The sequence below is a fragment of the Sorex fumeus genome, unplaced genomic scaffold (assembly GCF_029834395.1).
Source record: "Sorex fumeus unplaced genomic scaffold, SorFum_2.1 ptg000015l, whole genome shotgun sequence".
Taxonomy (NCBI): Eukaryota; Metazoa; Chordata; class Mammalia; order Eulipotyphla; family Soricidae; genus Sorex; species Sorex fumeus.
Genome location: NW_026606072.1, coordinates 4,952,924 through 4,970,645, shown reverse-complemented (window position 1 = coordinate 4,970,645; position 17,722 = coordinate 4,952,924). Strand labels below are relative to the sequence as shown.

Here is a 17,722-nt window from a genome sequence, read left to right as displayed (position 1 = left end):
CATACAGCCAACTTTGGCTCATCCTTGGCACCACATGGTCCCCTCCAAGCACCTCTGGGAGCAACCCTCAGCACAGATCCAGAAGAATTCTCCAGCACTGCCAAGTGTGGCACTAAATGTATAAGCATCACAATCTGATGTGCAACCCCACCGCAAGCACCACAGCCAAACATGTGAGCAACCAAACACTACTGTGGGTATGTTTAATTACTGAAACAATGGGGGCTAGAAAGATAGTATGGGGTAAAAGCACTTGCCTTGCTCTTGGTAAATCTGACTCAATCCCCATCACCCCATGTTATCACCTAAGCATGACTAAGAGTGATCCCCAACACAGAGTCAGGAATAAGCCCTGAGCACTCCTGGGTATGTCCCAAAATCAAGAAGGAAGGCAGGAAGAAGGAAGGATGGATGAGAGTGACAGAGGGAGGAGGGGAGGGAGGGAAGGAGGGAGGGGGGAGGGAGGGAGGGAGAGAGGGAGGGAGGGAGGGAGGGAGGGAGGGAGGGAGGGAGGGAGGGAAGGTAGAGAAAGAGAGAAAATCAAATATACAAAAAACCAATTGTCTTTGTATTTTTCATCTTTTGGGGAGTGAAGGGGGGGGTTGAGAATACATTCAGTAGTAATCAGGGGATACTCCTGGCTCATGTGCTCAGGAGTTATTCCTGACAGTGCTCAGAAAGCCATGCATAGTACCAGGACTGCATCAAGGTTGGCCACACACAAGGAAAGTGCTTTAACCCCTGTATTATTTCTCTAGACCTGTATTTTTCCCTTTACTGTTCTGTAAGTCACACAGTTTATTTCTAGTCTCTTGGCAGTAACTTTTAAAATCCTAACCTATACCCTACCTCAAAGATAATAATAATATATAATATAAAATATAATATAAAAACTTCAAAATAAACTGATTCCCATCTTCCACATTAGACACAATGATTTTCAATTTGCTGTGCCTTTAAATTCTCCAAGCTTCCTTGTAATCTCAAATATATGTGTGTATACATATATATATACAAGAAATAAATTGCGTGTGTACATATACAGAATGCAAGCATATATATATATACTCAATGCTAGCATGATATAATAAAATGCTTACTTTTTAATACATTCTTTCCTATACTAGTCATTATTTTTGTGATATACAATATACATTATTTATATTTATCCACTATTATTTTGTTCTGAATTTTTGTAACTGATAGACATCCCTTAGAGTTGCATCAACAAAACTTGTTGGGTAGTGAATTCAGTTACTTTTTAAAACATTTTTTAATTGTTCATGAATAACTGACAAAGGAACTGATCTTTAAGGTCACTAAAAACTTCATTAAATCCTTTTTTTTTTAAGTAAAACAGATTTTATTTGGAGGTTTTTGAAGGTGAGGAGGGAGGGAAAATGAGAGAGATGGTAACGTGATCAAGAGAGAACCCAGACTTCTCTAAGAGTGGAAAGAGCTGCTACACACACCCCAGCATGAGAAGGAAAGTACACATCTCAAAAGGGGAGATGTGGACAACACAAGTGCTCGGGCACCACACGCGCTCACTCACATGGGCACAAGCAGTGCACGGACTTAGGCAGCATATGTGCCAGACCTCATTAAATTCTTAAGTGACAGATGAAACACTTACCTCTTCCTCTTCTGAATCATCATCATCATCATCATCCTCTTCTTCACTGAGAGGTGGGGGTAAAGGACCAATAATATCTTCCTCCATATCAACTGATTCATCCGCCTTTTTAAGGGTTACGGGAGGGCCAATTAACTCATCAGAAGAATCAGAGCTCTCTTCACTTCCACTGCTACTTGTTTCCCTGAAAATACAGAAGCAGAAACAATTCATCTCTGCTTCAACAAAGCACAAAGTAAAGCTTGCTTCTGAAGCCCTTGCTCTCCTCTGAACATGTATCTGACTTGCTGGATCTATCTATTTGCTTCCCTATATTCCACTTGGAGAAGCCTGTATCCTCTGTTGAACATGCACTTCTTCCTTTCTCCCCCTCACATTTTTCTAAATAATTTTTAATAACAACTATCTCTTTCACACACACACACAAAAAAAAACCCTTGACAAAAAAACATACAATTATAATAATGTGGAGAAGTGCAGCATATAAAGTTATGTATTAACAGACAAAAATGATAATTCTGGGGGCTGGAGTGATAGCACATCACATAGGGCATTTGCCTTGCACGCGGCCAACCCGGGTTCGATTCCCAGCATTCTATATGGTCCCCTGAGCACCGCCTGGAGTAATTCCTGAGTGCAGAGCCAGGAATAACCCTAAGCAACGCTGGGTGTGACTCAAAAAGTCAAAAAAAAAAAAAAAGATAATTCTGTAAGTATGTTACAGGATATTTTTTTCTAGTTCCACCAAATAGCACTGTAGCACGGTCCTCCCGTTGTTCATCAATGTGCTGGAGCAGGCCCAGTAACGTCTCCATTGTGAGACTCATTGTTAGTGTCTTTGGCATATGGAATACGTCACAGGTAGCTTGCCAGGCTTTGCCGGGCGGGCGAGATACTCTCGGTAGCTTGCCGGGCTCCCTGAGAGGGGCGGGGAAATCCAAACCAGGTCACCTGTGTCGGCCACATGCAAGGCAAACACCCTACCCACTGTGCTATCGCTCCAGCCCAGTTTCACCAAATGTTATTAGTTAATATTAAGATCAGCGGGCTGGAGCTCAGATAGAGAAGAGAGTACCAAATGAAGGGTGTTGTGAGGGTCCTCCCAGGGTGGGAGAAGCATGCTAAAAGTAGTCGATAGACCAAACATGATTGCCACTCAAAGCCTCTCTTGCAAAACACAGTACCCAAAAGAAGAGAGAGAGAACAAGGGGGAATACCCTGCCACAGAGGCAGGATGGGACGGGGGGTGGGGGGATGGGGGGTGGGGGGGATGCTGGGACCTGTGGTGATGGATGACGGGCACTGGTGGAGGGATGGGCACTTGATCATTGTATAACTGAAACCCAAGCACAAAATTTGTAAGCCTATAACTGTACCTCATGGTTTTTCACTAATTAAAAAAAGAAAAAAAAAAAGAATCAATCACTGTGAGATACACAATTGCAAGGTAACTTAAAAAAAAAAAAAAGATCAGCGGGCTGGAGCTATAGCACAGCAGTAGGGCGTTTGCCTTGCATGCAGCCAACATGGCCAACCTGAGTTCGATTCCTCCGCCCCTCTCGGAGAGCCGGCAAGCTACCGAGAGTATCTCACCCGCACGGCAGAGCCTGGCAAGCTCCCCGTGACATATTCGATATGCCAAACACAGTAACAACAAAGTCTCCAATGGAGACGTTGCTGGGCCCGCTTGAGCAAATCGATGAACAACGGGAGGACCGTGGACCGTGATTAAGATCAGAATTGCAATTAGCCTAATGTAAAAGAAAAGGCAGCGTTAATTTCTCAGGAAACCCTGTTCCTCCTAGTAACTATTAAGTTTTTTCAATGTTTTTAAATGTGTAAGTCAAACATTAAATATACAACTCAGTATTATTTTATATTTATGTGAAAAAAAGTATTTTATTTATCTTACCTATATACAAAATCAGAGATTAGGAATAAAATATAATTGGACTCTCTGGGAAGAAAGATGACGGCCGCACCGGAGCCTTGTGGACAGCAGGTTTGAGCCGCGGGGGTGGGGGGCGGCAGGGGCCTCATGGGAAGGGGAGCGTAATGGGCCGTCCTTCACGCCCGACCGAGGTCGCCAGCTGCCCCCCACGAGCGGCTCTCCAGCACGGCCACGGCCCCGGAGGCACAAGGACTTAGCACAGAGAGCCACCCGCTTAGAGCAGAAAAGCAAATGGACTATGTGTTAAACCGCGGCAGCATGCCTGCCCGGAGGGGAAAGGGTGTTGACCCGCTCTTGACCCGCTCGCCCGCTCCTCTCTGGAAAGAAAGATGGCGGCCGCACGGGAGCCTTGTGGACAGCAGGTTTGAGCCACGGGGGGGGGGGGGGGGGGGGCGCGGCAGGGGCCTCTTGGGAAGGGGGGCGTAATGGGCCGTCCTTCACACCCGACCGAGGTCGCCAGCTGCCCCCCATGAGCGGCTCTCCGGCACGGCCACGACTCCAGAGCACAGAAACCAATCTCTTAACTATCTAACTTTTAATAGAAATTCTTCCAGGGTTAATAAGTAAAATAGCAGAAATCCAAAACCGCAGCAGCCGTGCAACATCATTTTATTCTTAAACAAAGTTGTAGAAAGCAAATCATTTCACAACGCTGTTTCAGCATGTCTGATTGGGGGGGGGGGGGGTCGTAAACCCTAAACAATAATTGTGCATCTTCTATCGAAACAATGTATCTAGTCAAAGTAGATAGAGTATTAACTAGAACTCAACTGCCTCACAGGAATTGGGAGGGATGGGAGGTGGGGTTCTACTGGGGTTCGCGGTTAAAAATAAGTATTGGTAAAGGGAAATGTGTTTGATATTTACATGACTGAGACCTAAACCCGAAAGCTCTGTAACTTTTCCCACAGTGATTCAATAAAGAAATAAATTATAAAAATATATATATATAATTGGAGATAAATGTGGCAGGAGTAATTCATTATAAGTCCATTACAGCACCATCACCCATAGAGTCAGGACACTTACTAGCATGTGGAAGAAAAACAAACAACTATATCCACATGAATAAAAATCACTAAATAGCCAATGCTTCTATTTACTGTATCAGGATACAATCACCATTTGGCAAGGAAGCAAAAGCAGACAGTCATAAGGAAGCAAATAACATTCCCAAGACGTTGTACTCCTAAGACATTTTCTGAAATACAAATTATTTCTCATTGCTAATCCAGGTCTACTGGGTTGCTAACATAGTTATTTAAATATAGTATTTCTATACCCTGATAAAACCTTCCTGTTCTGTCCTGTCCTCTTGTTGTTCATAGATTTGCTCGAGCGGGCCCAATAATGTCTCCATTTTTGAGACTTGCTGTTACTGTGTTTTGGCATATTGAATACGTCACGGGTAGCTTGCCAGGCTTTGCCGTGTGGGTGAGATACTCTCAGTAGCTTGCCCGGCTCTCCAAGAGGGGCGGAGGAATAGAACCCGGCTCGGCCAAGCTGGCTGCGTGCAAAGCAAACCCCTACCGCTGTGCTATCGCTCCAGCCCAATAAAACCTTACTCTAGGAAATAGATCCTTAATCATTTTTCTACATAACACACCCAAAGACCACCCATTAGAGCATCTATTAGAGTCTTTAGCAAACACCTTTAAGACATTCTGAAAGCGCGTACCCTCCCTCTATCTCATACCACAAGCCAAAAGGTTGGGAATTACATTCCTTGGGCTAGGAAAATAGCAAAAAGGATGGGCCTTGTATTCAAGGCCTCAAATTCCTGCACCTCAAAACCTGTACCCCCGAGCCCTAGCACCTGGAGCCCTGCGCAGTCCAAGCAGCAGCCGCAGCAGCAGCCCACACACCTGAGCATCAAGCTGGCACTGCTGGACCAAGTATTGTCAGAAACAGTCCCCAGACTCCTGAGCAACAACGGGGAGGCCTCCCCACCAAAAAAAGGGGGGGGATTACATTCTTAGTTGTACTAACTAAACAAATGCTTCATATAATTCAGTGCCCTTGCCTTCTAATTTAAAATCCCTGGTATGTAAAGTCTATAAAAGAAATTTATGTCCACTGTGTTCATAGCTGTATCTCCATCACCTAATTGATGACAATAAGTACTATATATATATTGAGGAAGAAAACAAGATTTGTTTTTTCTTACTTCCAGGTTAAATACTGTAAGGGATGAAGACATACCTCATTTTATTACATATAGCTTTACTGAACTTCCCAAATAATTTAATTTTTTAGAAGACTCTACTACCAAAAAGATTATAGATCACTAAAGAATCAGATGGTGCTAGGATTTTTAGTTTTTAGTCACATTTGTAGTTATAAAGAATATACTAATGCACACTTATTAGAATAAAACTTAGTTTAAAAAAAAAAACATGTGTGATTTTTAGGGTTGGAGAGATATTACAGCAGGCAGGGAAATTGCCTTGCACATAGCCAACTCAGGCTCCATCCCCAGGACTCTATATGGTCCCTGGAGTCTCCCAGGAATTATCCCTGAGCTCAGAGCCAGGAGTAAGCTCTGAGCACTGCCAGGCATAGCCCCCAAAATAAAATTAATAATAATTTTTAAGGGGTGAAGAGGTAAAGCTTTGCAAGTAGTAAACCAGGTTCAATCCCCCAACACTCCATACAGTTTCCCCAAACTGCCAGAAGTTATCCAAAGAGACTGGAACAATACTACAAAGGATAAGATGCTTGCCTTGCATGTGGCTGACCCAGGTTCAATTCCAGGTATCCCTTAGGATTCCCCAAGCCCATCAGGAGTGATCCCTGAACACAGAGCCAAGGTTAACCTCTGAGCTGCTGGATGTAGCCAAAAAGACAAAATAAAATAAGCCATCCCTGGAGCAAGGCATGAGCACTGCAGGGTGTGGTCCAAAAACAAAAATTTGTAACTTTTAGGGCTAAAACATAGTAAAGAGGGTAAGATGTTTGCCTTGCACATGGCCAACCTAAGTTCGATCCCCAGCACCCCTACGGTTCCCCAAGCCCTCCCAGAAGTGATCCTTAAGTTCGGAGCCAGAAGCAAACCCTGAGCACTGATGGGTATGCTCCCCTCCCCCTCAAAACACACACACACACACACACACACACACACACATACACACACACACAAACCTTGGAACAAGAGCAATAGTACAGCAGGTAGAGTGTTTACCTTGCAAGAGGACGACATAGATTCAATACCCAGTATCTCGCAAGTCCCCCAAGCACTGCCAGACATAATTCCTGAGTGCAAAGCCAGGACTAACATTTGAGAACTGTCAGGTGTGGCCCAAAAACCAAAAAGAAAAAATACCCATAACGTGTATGTGTGTGTGTGTGTGTGTGTGTGTGTGTGTGTGTGTGTGTGTGTGTGAAGCAAAGTAGTTTTTATTGGAACTTACTTAGAAAGATGTGAGGTGGGGAAAGACGAAGAAGTACATATTCAAAAGAGAATGCAGGCCTCTCCAGCATGGAAATAATCAAGCAAAGTCATGACCAACCTTCACAAGCTCGTTTGAAGCTCCCCACACGAGAATGAATCTGCTGAAAAACCCAGGTACATGGGACTTGTGATTGAAAACTCCAGGCTTCACGGAGTTGGGAATGGGCGTCTTCCCGCCATCTCCCCACCCTTTGGGTTTCCTGGCAGTCATGCCCACAAACTGCCTCTGGGCACCATTTAAGTGCATTAACAGCCATGATCCAGAGATTCACAAATGAACATCGTAAGAAAACAGCACACAGCAGAGATGCCTCCGGATCCCAAATATCTGGAGCGTACAGCCGTGTAACATCCAGACTATTCACAAAGAGCAATACAAAACAAATTATTTATCATCTGCCTAGGTCAGGCTTATGTAGTAGTGGGAAAATTCAAACTAATGGTGACTGAAAGGTGTAATGGTGGTGGGACTGGTGTTAAAATATTGAATGTAATCAATTGTTGTGAACAACTTGATGAAAATAAAATTTAAAAATTTTTTTTAAATTTTTTTAAAAAATAAGAAAGCAGTGGGCTGGAGCGATAGCACAGCAGGTAGGGCGTTTGCCTTGCACGCGGCCAACCTGGGTTCGATTCGCAACACCCCATATGGTCCCATGAGCACCACCAGGAGTAATTCCTGAGTGCAGAACCAGGAGTAACCCCTGAGCTGGATATGACCCAAAAAGCAAAAAAAAAAAAAGCAAGCAAAGAAACAGAGACAAGCAAGTGAGATACATGTTCAAGGGACAACACAGATTTGAGGGGCAAGCAAGAAAAAATAATTTTGGGGCTGGAGTGATAGCACAGCAGGTAGGGCCTTGCACGCAGCCAACCCAGGTTCTATTCCCAGCATCCCATATGGTCCCCTGAGCACCACCAGGAGTAATTCTTGAGTGCAGAGACAGAAGCAAACCCTATGCATTGCCGGTGTGACCTCCCTTCCAAAAAAAGTAATTTTTATATGCACTGGGAAACTGAAGAGTTCATGTAACTCTATTGTGATTGCAATATTCCATGTTCCAGTGTAGAATTCACAATACATCCTGGAGCACCTTCTCCCAAATACAATTATCCTTATAAAGACAAAACTAGCAAAGTTGCTGAAAGAGAGCCTCTCTGTGCAGTGGAGTTCACCATGGTCCATTCCAAAAGTCTTTCTTATGTTTGGGCTGGTGTAGCATGCGCCATACGTGCTGCACTCTCTCTGCTCCATCACCGCCATGTCCTTCTAACTGAATAGGTCTGCTTGATTCTGCAGGATGCTCTCTAGATGCATCAGTCTCTCCAATGGACATGGTCATCAGGACATGGCCCCTTGCTCATCACCCAAGGTTTCCTCGAGCATCACCGTCATAAGGCCTTCAGTGTCCTCCTTTTCTAAATTTCAACAAGCTCTCATAAGCCATATCTTAATTACCTTAGAAGGTTTATATTATCTTCATTACAAACATTGCTAAATTATCCTATTTAATTGGTTATTTACTTTTAAGCAACACTATTTATCTTCTAAAATACCGCTGTAATAACTAGGGTAGGAGCACCAGTAGGGTGCTTGTCTTGCATGAGGCTGACCTGGATTTGATTGCAGCACCCATACAGTTCCCCAAGCCCCATCAAGACTAATTCTATTTTTTTTTTTTTTTTTGCTTTTTGTTTTTTGGGTCACACCCAGTGATGCACAGGGGTTACTCTCAGCTCTGCATTCAGGAATTACTCCTGGCGGTGCTCAGGAGACCATATGGGATGCTGGAAATCGAACCCGGGTCAGTCACATGCAAGGCAAATGCCTTACCCACTGTGCTATCACTCCAGCCCCAGGACTAATTCTAATTCTTGAGTATAGAGTAGGAGTAACCCTTGAACATCACCGTGTGTGGCCAAATAAACAAATATAAACAAAATATACCACTGTAGGGGCCTTAAAGATAGTACAGCGGGTAGGAAGACTGCCTTGTACTCAGGCAACCCAGGTTTGATCCTTTGCATCCCATTTGGTCTCCAGAGCATCTCCAGGAGTAATTCCTGAGTGCAGAGCCAGGAGGAACCCCTGAGTATTGCCGGGTGTAACCCAAAAAGAAACAAAAGATAATGCCACTATAATAAAAGAACCTCAGGGATCTCATCTGACTTGCTGAGAGCTCTATCTTCAGTGCCTAAAGCGGGGTGTGACCCGTGGCATTCAATACACATTAACTGAATGATTATGCTAATATTAACGTAGTCACACTTATCTTTTTCTCCCTTGTGATTAAACCACAAATCTCCAACTTTGAAGTCACACTTTTGACAGCCAGAGAGACACTTCTGGGGTAAGGCATTTGCCTTGCATGCAATTGATACCAGTCCAATTCCTGGCTCCATATATAGTCTCCTCAGCACTGCCAGGAGTAACCCTTAAACACAAGCCCGTGAGACCACCGGAAGTGGTCCCAAAACCCAAAAGTAAATAAAAGCCTCACTTTCATAACCAGACTCAGTCAGGTCATTAGAGTGGACAGAAATGCAAATCTGCAGCGCCCATGCTTTACGTGGGTGGCAGGTTCAGCAGGGAATGTTGGGCTGAGAACTGAACGGATCCACAGCTGATGGTGCTGGCCCTCCACATGAAACTGGATGGAATGCGGCAGCTTTTATGCAGCTTCTCACTCCATTTGTTTTGTTTTGTTTGTTTTGTTTTCCTAATGTGCACAAGCCCCCTCCCTGAAAAAAATAACAATTTTAACATATTTTCATATTCTGAAAAACAAAAGTCCTTGAAATTATGTCCAAAAATGTCTCTGGCAGAAAACAGAAAATTTCAGGTTTAAATTATGCCTTGATTTGATTTCATGCCAAAACTTCAGTCAGATGGGCTAGAGCAACAGTACAGTGGGTGGGGCAGTTACCTTGTACACGACTGATATCCCATATAGTTCCCCAAGCACTGCCAGGAGTAATTCCTGAGTGCAGACCCAGGAGTAAACCCAGAGCACTGTCAGGTGTGGCCCCAAAACTAAACAAAAACAAAACCCTGAGTCAGAGCCAGACAAATAATTAATGAGAAAACAGTGACCGATCAAATCTGAATTTCTTTCTTCAGCAAATCTGGAGGGCAAGGAGTGGGGAAGAATATCCAGTGGTGCTCAGAGTCTACTCCTGGCTCTCTGCTGAGGTGATGATGTGTGGCCAGGGACCAAACAGGGGTCAACAGCAGGTAAAGAATGCACCTTCCCTGTACACTCTCTCTCTGTCCACAGCCAGTTTCTTTGAAGAAATTTTAGGTAAGCACTAAATACGACACACAGTTGCATCATTTCTATTTAGGATCAAAATATATAAATAATATTCATTTTACTTTCAAATTCGTTTGTTAAGAGGGGCCTCCCCTGGGGCTAGAGAGATAGTAGAGGGAGAGCATTTGTCTTGCAGGAGGACAACCCGGTTAGAACCTCCGCATTCCCATATGGTTCCCCTAGCACCACCGAGAGTAATTCTGAGTACAGAGCCAGGAGTAACCCCTGAGTATCACCGGGTATAGCCCCGAGAACAAAAATAAATAAATAAAGTTAGGAAATCTCAAAATCAAATTTTATAACCCTAGTTTTTTTTTAATTATTTAAGTTTTGTAAAATAGACTCTCAACATATTAATATGAAAAGTTATTTAAAATAGATTGAAGGGTCTGGAGATAACAGTATACAGTACTCACTGTACACTCAAGGTGCTTGCCTTATATACATGGCTGACCTGGGGTCGATCCCTAACATCCCATATGGTTCCCTGAGCACTGCCAGGAGTGATCCCTGAGCACAGAGCCAGGAGCAACCCCTAACCATCACTGGGTGTGGCACAAAGACAAAAACAAAAATATATCAGACTGAAAAGAATGTATATAGTCAGGAGTGAATAAGAGCAATTTCAAAATAGAGTTCAAATAACTATAAGAAAAATTTTATAAATAACATGTATTATACATAGCATATAATTATAATATACAATTACAGAGGCATGCATTTAAAAAGTAAAGATCAGGGCTGGGGCTATAGTACAGTAGGTATGGTGTTTGCTTTGAATGTGGCTGACCCAAAAACAGAGGGGCTAGAGCAATAGCACAGCAGGTAGGGCATTTGCTTTGTATGCGGATGACCCAGGTTCAAATCCCAGCATCCCACATGGTCCCCTGAGCACTGCCAGGAGTAATTCCTGAGCGCAGAGTCAGGAATAACTCCTGAGCATCGCTGGGTATAACACAAAGAGAAAAAAAAAAAAAGAAAAAAGGAATAAATAATCACTACAAATGAATAATGAATATTGAGCATCCACAAAATAAAGTAGGGAATTAACCTGCCTAAAATTGCTAAAATTGTTAAAGATTTTAATAGCTGGAATTTACCCTACATTGTGCTATGTACATGAACACCCCAGAAAATGAAAATTTATTGACCCTTTTAAGAAACACTGGTCAGAGCAATAGTACAGCAGGTAGAGTGCTTATCTTATTGCACCTGATTGACCTAGGTTTGGTCCCTAGCACCTCATAAGGTCCTCCTGAGCACTGCCAGGAGTAAGTTCTTATCACCATTGGGTGTGGACCAAAAAAAAAAAAAGTCAAGCACCTGGAAGATGATTTGGAGCTATCTCTCATCACATTGGAATTGGAGCCTGAAGATGTTGGTTCAATATCTTCATTTTGCATTCTTAGCTCTTTCTCTCTGATCATTTCTTCCTCTTTTTCTCTTGCTTCTGCAAAGATTTTTTAAAAATTTGCAACAGTTAGCAAACAATATAAAGTAAATTTATGTGACTAAGGGGACAGGCTGGGGTTAGGAGGGATACTAGGGTCACAGGGGGAGGGAAGTCCCATTGGGGTGTGGGAACACTAAATGACTGAAACAACTATATCATGAACAACTTTGTGAATCACAGTCACGGTCCTCCTGTTGTTCGTCGATTTTGCTCGAGCGGGCCCAGTAATGTCTCCATCATGAGACTTGTTGTTACTGTGTTTGGCATATCGAATACATCACGGGTAGCTTGCCAGGCTCTGCCGTGCGGGCGAGATACTCTCGGTAGCTTGCCCAGCTCTCCGAGAGGGGCTGAGGAATCGAACTCAGGTCGGCCATGTTGGCCGCTTGTAAGGCAAATGCCTTACCGATCACAGTATTTTAGTAAAAAACCTTCTTTTTTTAATTCCAACAGTTAGATTTTGCTTCTGAAAAGACTTTTTTAAAAATATTTCTAGGGGCTGGAGCAATAGCACAGCGGGTAGGGCGTTTGCCTTGCACGCAGCCGACCTAGGTTCGATTCCCAGCATCCCACATGGTCCCCCGAGCACCACCAGGAATAATTCCTGAGTGCATGAACCAGGAGTAACTCCTGTGCATCGCCGGGTGTGACCCAAAAAACAAAAATATATATATATACATATAAATATTTCTAACAGACATCAAAATGTGTAGGTTTTATTTAAAAGATGAAAATTAACATATCACCAGTAAGAGCAAAAACCTATTAACCGCAATGCCCAACACTGGGAAACAACTGAATTATTATAAATCAACACAGCCAATAAAAACTGTGATGGAACACATACAAAAATTAGTGTATACACTAAGCAAAATGAGCATGTTTCCATAAACAAGGGTTTAGGGACATAGCTCAAAGGATCCAAGGGGGAACATGAGGGTCAGTATCTATCACTCAATGGTAAATCCTCCTCAAAAAACTTTCATGTGAACAGTTTAAGAACCACAATGGCACTACATAAAAATAAACGTAAAGTGGATGGGACTGGAGAGATAGTACAGCAGGTAAGGTGCTTGCCTTGCATGTGGCTAATCTAGGTTCAGTCCCCAGCAATCCACATGGCCGCCCAAGCCAACCAGGAGTAATCCCTGAACATCGACAGGTGTGACCCCCTCAAAAACAAACAAACAAAAAGATACGAAAAGTGGAGGTAGGGGCCAGAGCGACAGTACAGCAGGTAGGGCATTTGCCTTGCATAAAGCCAACCGGGTTCAATCCCAGGCATCCCATATGGTCCCCCAAGCATTGCCAGGAGTAACTGCTGAGTGCAGAGCCAGGAGTAACCCCTGAGCAATGCTGTGTGTCACCCAAAAAGCAAAAAAAAAAAAAAAAATAGAAGTAAAAAAAGTATCTAAAAATTAAGATTTTAGTTAACTTCTCTGGCGGAGAAGAGGGGTGGGAAAGAGGGATGGCACATACCCAGCAGTGCTTACTATTGCCTGGCTTGGGGAATACTCCTGACAGTGCTTTAGGGGACCATATGTGATGCTGGGATTCTAGCCAGGTCAGTGCAGGCAAAACAATCACCCATTATACTGTCTCTCCAGCCCCCCCTTAATTTCACTTTTGATACCCCAAAGGGATTTATTCATTTTTCCTGTTTATTGGTTTCATACATGCACACTTGAAACCAAATTGTTTTCAAAGCAGTTGTAACATAAAAGCATTATCTAATCAGTATGCGCCAGTGCTTCTTCATTCTCCAGTCTTCTACACTCTCCTCTGGTTCCAAGCCTCAAGGTCTGATACTGGAAGGGCCTATGGATATTGTTTTTTTCCCTACCATTCAATCTTAGGCAACTTGAAAGCTTTCTTCTTGCTATCCAATGTCAGAAGTACCTCCTGCTTTGTATTTTCATGTTTTAACCATAAATTCACCACTTTATCTCTAAACTCTCCAACTCATTTTTGGTCTGATATATCCTACCAAAATCCTGAGAAAAGATCAATTACATTAGATTCATAACATGATTTGCTATTTGAAAGACAAAAAGAAATTATTCATGAAACTTTAACCATTTTTTTGATAAATCTCACTCTGCAGCTGGGGGTACATAGAAAGGAAATTAATTAAAAGAATAGTTTCCCAGTTGACACCATCCTAAATAAACTGAAAAAACTTTGCAACATTTTTCCTTAACTTACTAATGAAAAACAAGGGGCCAGAAAGTACAGAGGGTGTTTGCCTTGCATGCGGCCCACCTGAGTTTGATTTCCAGCACCCATTATGGTTCTCTGAGCGCTGCCAAGAGTTATTGCTGAGAACAGAGCCAAAATTAAGCCCTGAGCATAGCCAGGTGTTGCCCAAAAACAAAATATAATAGTGCAAAATTAGAGGTCAGAGAGGTAGTACAGCAGGTTAAGGTCTCATCTTGCACATGGCTGACCCAGGTCCCAACCCAAGCACTCCTTATGGTCCCCTGAGCTCCACCAGGATTGATCCCTGAGCACAGTGCCAGGAATAAACCATGAGTACTGCTAGATGTGGCCTCGCAAAACATAAACAACAAAAACCTTCAAAGGACCAGAGCAATAGTACAGCGGGTAGGGCACTTGCCTTGCACACAGTCAATTTGTGTTCAATCCCAGTACCCCACCTGGTCCCCCAAGTCCTGAGCACTGCTAGGTGTGGCTCAAAATTCAAAATTAGGAGGAAAAAATACTGAGAGAGGAGTAACTCCAAGAGCCAGGAGTAACTCCAAGCATTGCCAGATGAGTTCCCAAAACAAAATTAAAAAAATATGGGAGATGGAATCAGGGTGATAGCTCAAATGGCTGGAATGTGTGCTTTGCTTGCGGGACCCCATGCTAAGTACCATATGGTCTCCTGAGCACCATCATGTGTGGCCCAAAACAAAAAGACAGTAATAACAGTTCAATGATAAAACTCTCCAGGAAAAAGTAAGGCAAATTCTATAGCTCCAGCTCAGGTGAATTTGTGTTAAGCGTGTGTATGTATGAGACAGACAGTTAATGTGTGTATGTATGAGACAGAGTTACACACACACACACACTTTTCACTGGGCTCAGTCAACAATTCTGCATTCCAGCGCTAGAATAGGTTGAAAGATCAAAATAAAAAGGGTAATGTCCAACATTATGAATATAATCAAAAGGATAATGTCCACTTTATGTATATAAATACAATCAAAAGGATAATGTCCAACTTTATTAGTGAGTCAGTTTAGGGACAGTGGGTTAAGCATCCATTTTGCATGCAGCAAACCAGAGTTCAATTCTCAGTATTCAGTAAGGTTCCAAGACCAGCAGGAGTAATCTCTGAGTGCACAGCCAGTACAGAGCCTGATGACTGCTGTGTGACCCCACCCTCACAAGAAGAGAATAAGGTATCTGGAGCAGTGAGAGGAAAGGAGAGATGCAAAGGTGTGGGCCACACTTGGATCCAAACTTAGGTCTCAGGGCCTTGACCTTAATAAAAAATACTAATACTCATATAGGTCTGGCTTCTTACCCAAAAATAAGTTTCCCCTAAGAAAACCAAAATTTTCTCCAGGGAACTGCCTATGCTTCAAGAGATGATTGGTTACTCCCTACCTAAAAAGGGTGATGTTTGTTGCAAGAAAACCATTTCACTCTAGCTGATCACTGACTTTGGAACAGGACGTGTCAAACTAAGATGAGAGGTCATCTGCTAGAGGTACATTTGAGAAAGGTTTTCTTACCCCTAAAAGAAGACAAAAGTATTCTTTCAGCCTACACTTGTCATCTGCAGGTAACAAAATTTCACTAACAAAGCACGAATCACTGGGACAATCTGCTTAGGACAGACCAACACCTCAAGCTAGCAGAGACAGGGAAGAAAAGGAAAACTTCTGGTACTTCATGTCAGGAATCAGAATGAAAGAGTCCAATTTCAGAACTCTTACTACAGGCAATACTAAAACTTTTATTTGAACCAGTTTCCATTGAATTGTCTATAACTTATCATAAATAGTTCAAACCATCTTAACATCAGCCTTAGTCTAAAAAAAAAAAAAACGTGGCCACGAATTAGGTCAGAGGATTGAGCACCTGCTTGGAGCCCAGGTTTCATCCTGGGCAGGTATCAAGAAAGCCCAAGCAGGGCTGGAGAGATAGCACAGAGGGTAGGGCATTTGCCTTGCACGCGGCCAACCCGGGTTCAATTCCCAGCATCCCATATGGTCACCTGAACACCACCAGGAGTAACTCCTGAGTGCAGAGCCAGGAGTAACCCCTGTGCATCGCCAGGTGTGACCCAAAAAGAAAAAAAAAAAAAGCAATGCCCAAGCACTGGCAGCAGCAAACCTGAGCATGGAGTTGGGAGTGGTCCTGGAGCACCACCTGCAGTTATTGGAGATAAGAACTCCAAACTACCATTCCATTCCTGTCAAGAAATCTTTTCATTTAGAAATTTAATTTTTGTACTAGGAAAAATTTTCCTTTAAAATGTCAGTGTGGGGGGCTGGAGCGATAGCACAGCAGGTAGGGCGGTTGCCTTGCACGCAGCCAACATGGCTGACACAGGTTCGATTCCCAGCATCCTATATGGTCCCCCGAGCACCGCCAGGAGCTATTCCTGAGTGCATGAGCCAGGAGTAACCCCTGAGCATCACCAGGTGTGACCCAAAAAGCAAAAAAAAATAAAAATAAAAAAATAAAATAAAATAAAATGTCAGTGTGTCTGAGGGCTAGAGCAACAGTACAGCAGGTAGGGTGCTGGCCTTGTGTGGTGAACCCACACAAGTTCATTGTGTGCCAGGAGTAACCCCTGAGCATCACCAGGTGTGACCCAAAAAGCAAAAAAAAAAAAGTACAGCAGGTAGGGTGCTGGCCTTGTGTGGTGAACCCACACAAGTTCATTGTGAGCCAGGAGTAACCCCTGAGCATCACCAGGTGTGACCCAAAAAGCAAAAAAAAATAAAAATAAAAAAATAAAATAAAATAAAATGTCAGTGTGTCTGAGGGCTAGAGCAACAGTACAGCAGGTAGGGTGCTGGCCTTGTGTGCTGAACCCACACAAGTTCATTGCCCGCGATACAATATACTCCTGAGTCCCACCAGGAATGATCCCTGAGCACAGAGCCAGGAATAAGGCCTGAGCACTGCCAGATGTTGATTTAAAAGGAAAAAAAAAAAAAGGTGGCATGGTCCAAAAAAGAAAAATGAACAAAAATAATAGTACATGACATTATTGTTTTAAGCCCTTGTTACAAATTAATTTTTAATTGTACCAACTTCTGTAGTACTTTTTTTAAGCTTTATTGAGGTATAAGAGGAAAAACTGTAAGACAGTATACAATGACCTGATATACATATATTGTGAAGGAATTCTCCCCAAGGCATCAATGAATGCAATAATGCATCACTCTATAAATTTACCTCCCATTTTGTTATGTGGGAGAATATATTAGTTGTACTCTCTTAGTGAATGTTAATGATACAATGCAGCATAAATAGGTACAACATGGTCAGAGAGGTAGTACAGAGGGTAAAGTGCTTGTTTTGCACACAGTCAACCCATTTCAATTCCTGGCATCCCATATGGTCCCTTGAGCACTGCCTAGAGTCATTCCTGACTGCAGAGTCAGGAGTAACCCCTCAGCATCACCAGATGTGGCCCAAAAACAAACGTACTAAACAATAGGTACTATAGTCCTTATTTTCCAGTTGAGGAACAAAAGGCCCAAAGAAGCTAAGTAAGTTACGAAGGCCCAGCATAGGAAGTGAAGTTCCACACCTAAACCTTTCTGCGATCTCGTCCTTCACGCCCGACCGAGGTCACCAGTTGCCCCCCACGAGTGGCTCTCCGGCACGGCCACGGCCCCAGAAGCACAAGGACTTAGCGCAGAAAACCAGCGGCTTGGAGCAGAAAAGC

The 17,722-nt window shown here is 43.2% G+C and overlaps 1 protein-coding gene across 2 annotated transcripts in view; it reads right to left on the bottom strand.

The window, feature by feature from the left end:
• The window catches only part of WDR70 (WD repeat domain 70), a 308,613-nt gene that overhangs the window by 284,217 nt on the left and 6,674 nt on the right, over positions 1-17,722 (bottom strand). For both annotated transcript variants that reach the window (XM_056112067.1, XM_056112068.1), the window contains exons 4-5: positions 11,676-11,802; positions 1,637-1,820 (exon numbers count right to left, since the gene is read on the bottom strand). In XM_056112067.1, the coding sequence (XP_055968042.1) occupies positions 1,637-1,820; positions 11,676-11,802 (311 nt within the window). The remainder of the gene's footprint in view (positions 1-1,636; positions 1,821-11,675; positions 11,803-17,722) is intronic.